The sequence below is a fragment of the Lathyrus oleraceus genome, chromosome 4 (genome assembly GCF_024323335.1).
Source record: "Lathyrus oleraceus cultivar Zhongwan6 chromosome 4, CAAS_Psat_ZW6_1.0, whole genome shotgun sequence".
NCBI lineage: Eukaryota > Viridiplantae > Streptophyta > Magnoliopsida > Fabales > Fabaceae > Lathyrus > Lathyrus oleraceus.
Genome location: NC_066582.1, coordinates 186,350,571 through 186,353,554, shown reverse-complemented (window position 1 = coordinate 186,353,554; position 2,984 = coordinate 186,350,571). Strand labels below are relative to the sequence as shown.

General features: G+C 25.5%; 1 protein-coding gene across 2 annotated transcripts; it reads left to right on the top strand.

Moving 5' to 3' along the window:
- The first annotated feature begins 455 nt into the window (after positions 1-455).
- On the top strand, positions 456-2,544 carry LOC127135332 (probable E3 ubiquitin-protein ligase HIP1). Of its 2 annotated transcripts, none has more exons than XM_051062071.1 (7): positions 456-580; positions 921-961; positions 1,057-1,385; positions 1,551-1,613; positions 1,720-1,764; positions 1,989-2,099; positions 2,225-2,544. In XM_051062071.1, the coding sequence occupies exons 2-7, from the start codon at positions 949-951 to the stop codon at positions 2,375-2,377; spliced, it is 714 nt and encodes a 237-aa protein (XP_050918028.1). In that variant the 5' UTR covers positions 456-580; positions 921-948; the 3' UTR covers positions 2,378-2,544. The 2 variants fall into 2 exon arrangements, with proteins under 2 accessions (XP_050918028.1, XP_050918027.1); XM_051062070.1 differs by having other exon boundaries at positions 1,983-2,099; positions 2,225-2,540.
- Positions 2,545-2,984: the final 440 nt, after the last annotated feature.

Sequence of the window (2,984 nt, the reverse complement as noted above, 5' to 3'; positions counted from 1 at the left end):
ATATTTTTTAAAGATAAAACAAAGGTGCCTTATATCTCTTTTCTAAAGTCAATTTTTAATATGAATAAAATAAAATAATAAATTATTTATTGTGAGATAGAAGGAATAATATTATAGTTAAATTTTTACTATAAAAAGAAGAAAAACAAGATACATGTTTGTGTAACTTTTGTTAGTTTTTTTTTTAAAACAAAGAAAATGTTTAAAAATTATAAAATATTAATATATAAAAAAGCATCTTTCACACAAAAATATTATTTAATTATTATAATGGAGGAAAAAAAATATTTAATATGTTTCTAGACATTATAAAACTATGGATTTTCATAGTCCAAATAGAGTTTTTGACCATTGTTTTAGTCTCTTTTATAAAATTGTGTGCGTTCATAGACGTTTGTAATACTTAAAAAAAAAGTCATGAGTTATCAAAATCTACCATCTATAAATTGAAAGATTTATATGCTTCAATTCAATTCAAGAATATGTTAGAGATATACAACAAACATTAGAGAGAGTGAGCAAAGAAAAAACCAACAATTTTCTTCGTCTAATTCTTGATCTCTCTATCATTTAGATTTCGGTTAGTCGCTTATTTCACCATCTTATTAATTCATAGCATCCTTTGATTCTTTTAAATTACATTAGATCTTGTTTATATTAGATTTCTACTCTCCATAGTCAATATTAAGAGTATGAATTAGTGTTAGATCTTTTAGATATTTTTTCTCTAAACAACTTGTTTGTGTGATTTACAATGCATATTGATAAATTCGTCATATCTAATGATTTAGATATTGTTTTATTTGTGTATTAATAATGTCAGAGAATTTTGGGTATTTAGGTCCAATCAAATATGTTCATTGTTTTCATTTATTAAAAATTATTTGTCTACTAATAATGTTCTACGCATTTTTAATTAGGTCTAACTGTATAGAAAGCCTAGCAACAATGAGCCAACAAGGTATAATTATATATATATATATATTTGGATTTTAAAAAAAATATTTTGGATTTTTAAAGATAAATGCATTATAAATATATATGATGTATTCTTAGGGGAAAATGAAGAAATTTACAACTCCATGGCTAACATTGATGAAAGTGATGCTATCTCAACTTCATCAGAAAGAGAAACAACATTGCGGTTTTCTTCTGTCTCAAGTTCAATGAGTGCAACAAGAATGGAAGAAATTTTGAATATAAATAATGTTGAAACATATGTAACAAGAGAGATTCAAAGTCATAGGAGACTTGTAAGATCTGAGATGGTTCACCGTAATCCAGTGGGAACTATGATTCCAGTTGGCAGTGACAATGGTGAACAACAATCCCTTGTTGTCCCAACTCATGATCCACAAATGATAAGAACATTGGTGCAGAACAATGTAAGTATTTCATCAAATAACTATTACTTTGTCTTCTTTAATATATATATAATATATATTAATTTACTTTTCATAGAACTGCCTCAAATCCTAACAATAAAATTGTAACTACATTAAATATTATCTAGTTAGATAGTTTCATATATTGATTTTTATGTATGTCAGAACCGAATTGCTTTTCACACTGCAATTGAACGTCTACATTCTGACGAACTTCTAAGACCTCAGGTTATTATAATGATTTTTTTTAATTCAATACTCAGTCATATATCATATGTTAATTTTATATCACCCATTCATATATAAAGACTAAATTGCAAAAATTTTCTTGCAGGATATAAGGGTCCTCCACAGTCAGCTTATGTTACATTTCAATGAGGTACAAAATTCTTTAACACAGTGTTATGTTATGCTAAAAAACTGATTATGTTTAAAAGCTTACAAAAAATTGTAACTTTTTTATTACCAAAAATTTGCAATGTTATAAAAAAAAATTTTAAAAATTGAAAAAAAAAATTTTAAAGTCATTTTTATATTATCTGAAACTTTTGAATGGTTATCTTGAAACAATTCTTAGAACTAATTAATAATTTTCAGTGGCAGTGGATGAAGAAAATGAGAGGAGGGCTTACTGGGGAAGAAATAAGAAAGGCCATTAGCGGTAAAATCTTTGAGGAGACTTCACAAATTAAAGAATTATGTTGCATTTGTCAGGTGAAATTGAATATGATTTAATTATAAATGAGATACATTTTCTTTGATCGAGATTGATTTGCATGTTTGTATATGAGTGTTATATAATGTTGTTTATTTTTCTAACAAATTGGATATATGTTTAGGAGGAATATATGAATGGAGAAGAATGTGGAAAGCTGGATTGTGAACACTATTTTCACATGAAGTGCATTAAGAAGTGGCTTACAGAAAAAAATATGTGCCCTCTTTGCAAGTGTATGGGATTAGCTTTTGTTGATGAACTAATTGATGGATGATGATGACTAAATCAAGCAGAGTTTCTGGGTGTTTTTTCTTAATTATGTTAAGAGTTTGGTGTATTTATATACCATAACTTATCTTGTTGTTGTTCCATCACTTTAGATGATTTGATCTAATTACCAATAATACATATGTTAGATTGGTTATTCTATTAATAAACTGTGGTTTTTCATCGACAACTATTTATATGTTAATATTAAATTATAGTCAAAATCAAAAAATTAATATAAATTCTTACACTTACACTTACATTATATTTTACTATTCACAAATACGATGAACAATAACGTTCACAATTGTGACTTTTCTCATTTTTTTCTCATTTAAGAGTAAATTTGGTCAATAGTGTATAAAACTTGATTAATATTATATAGTTTCATTAATATGTCTTGCCAATTAAACTTGAAAAAATAAAATTGATTAATTGAATGTAATAAATTAATTAATATTGATTATAATTTGATTACTAAGTATTCACACCTTAAAAAATAAAATCTTAAATCAATTATCAATAATAGTATATATAAGCAAGGCCAATTTAGGGCTTTTATTGCACATGGGAAAAAAATAGGGGGTTCAAAGATTTATAAATAATAAACATAA

Coding starts and splice junctions, on each gene's coding strand:
- LOC127135332 (XM_051062070.1), top strand. Junction 1,614..1,719: donor ACGAACTTCTAAGACCTCAG/GTTATTATAATG, acceptor ATTTTCTTGCAG/GATATAAGGGTCCTCCACAG. Junction 1,765..1,982: donor TTATGTTACATTTCAATGAG/GTACAAAATTCT, acceptor AATAATTTTCAG/TGGCAGTGGATGAAGAAAAT.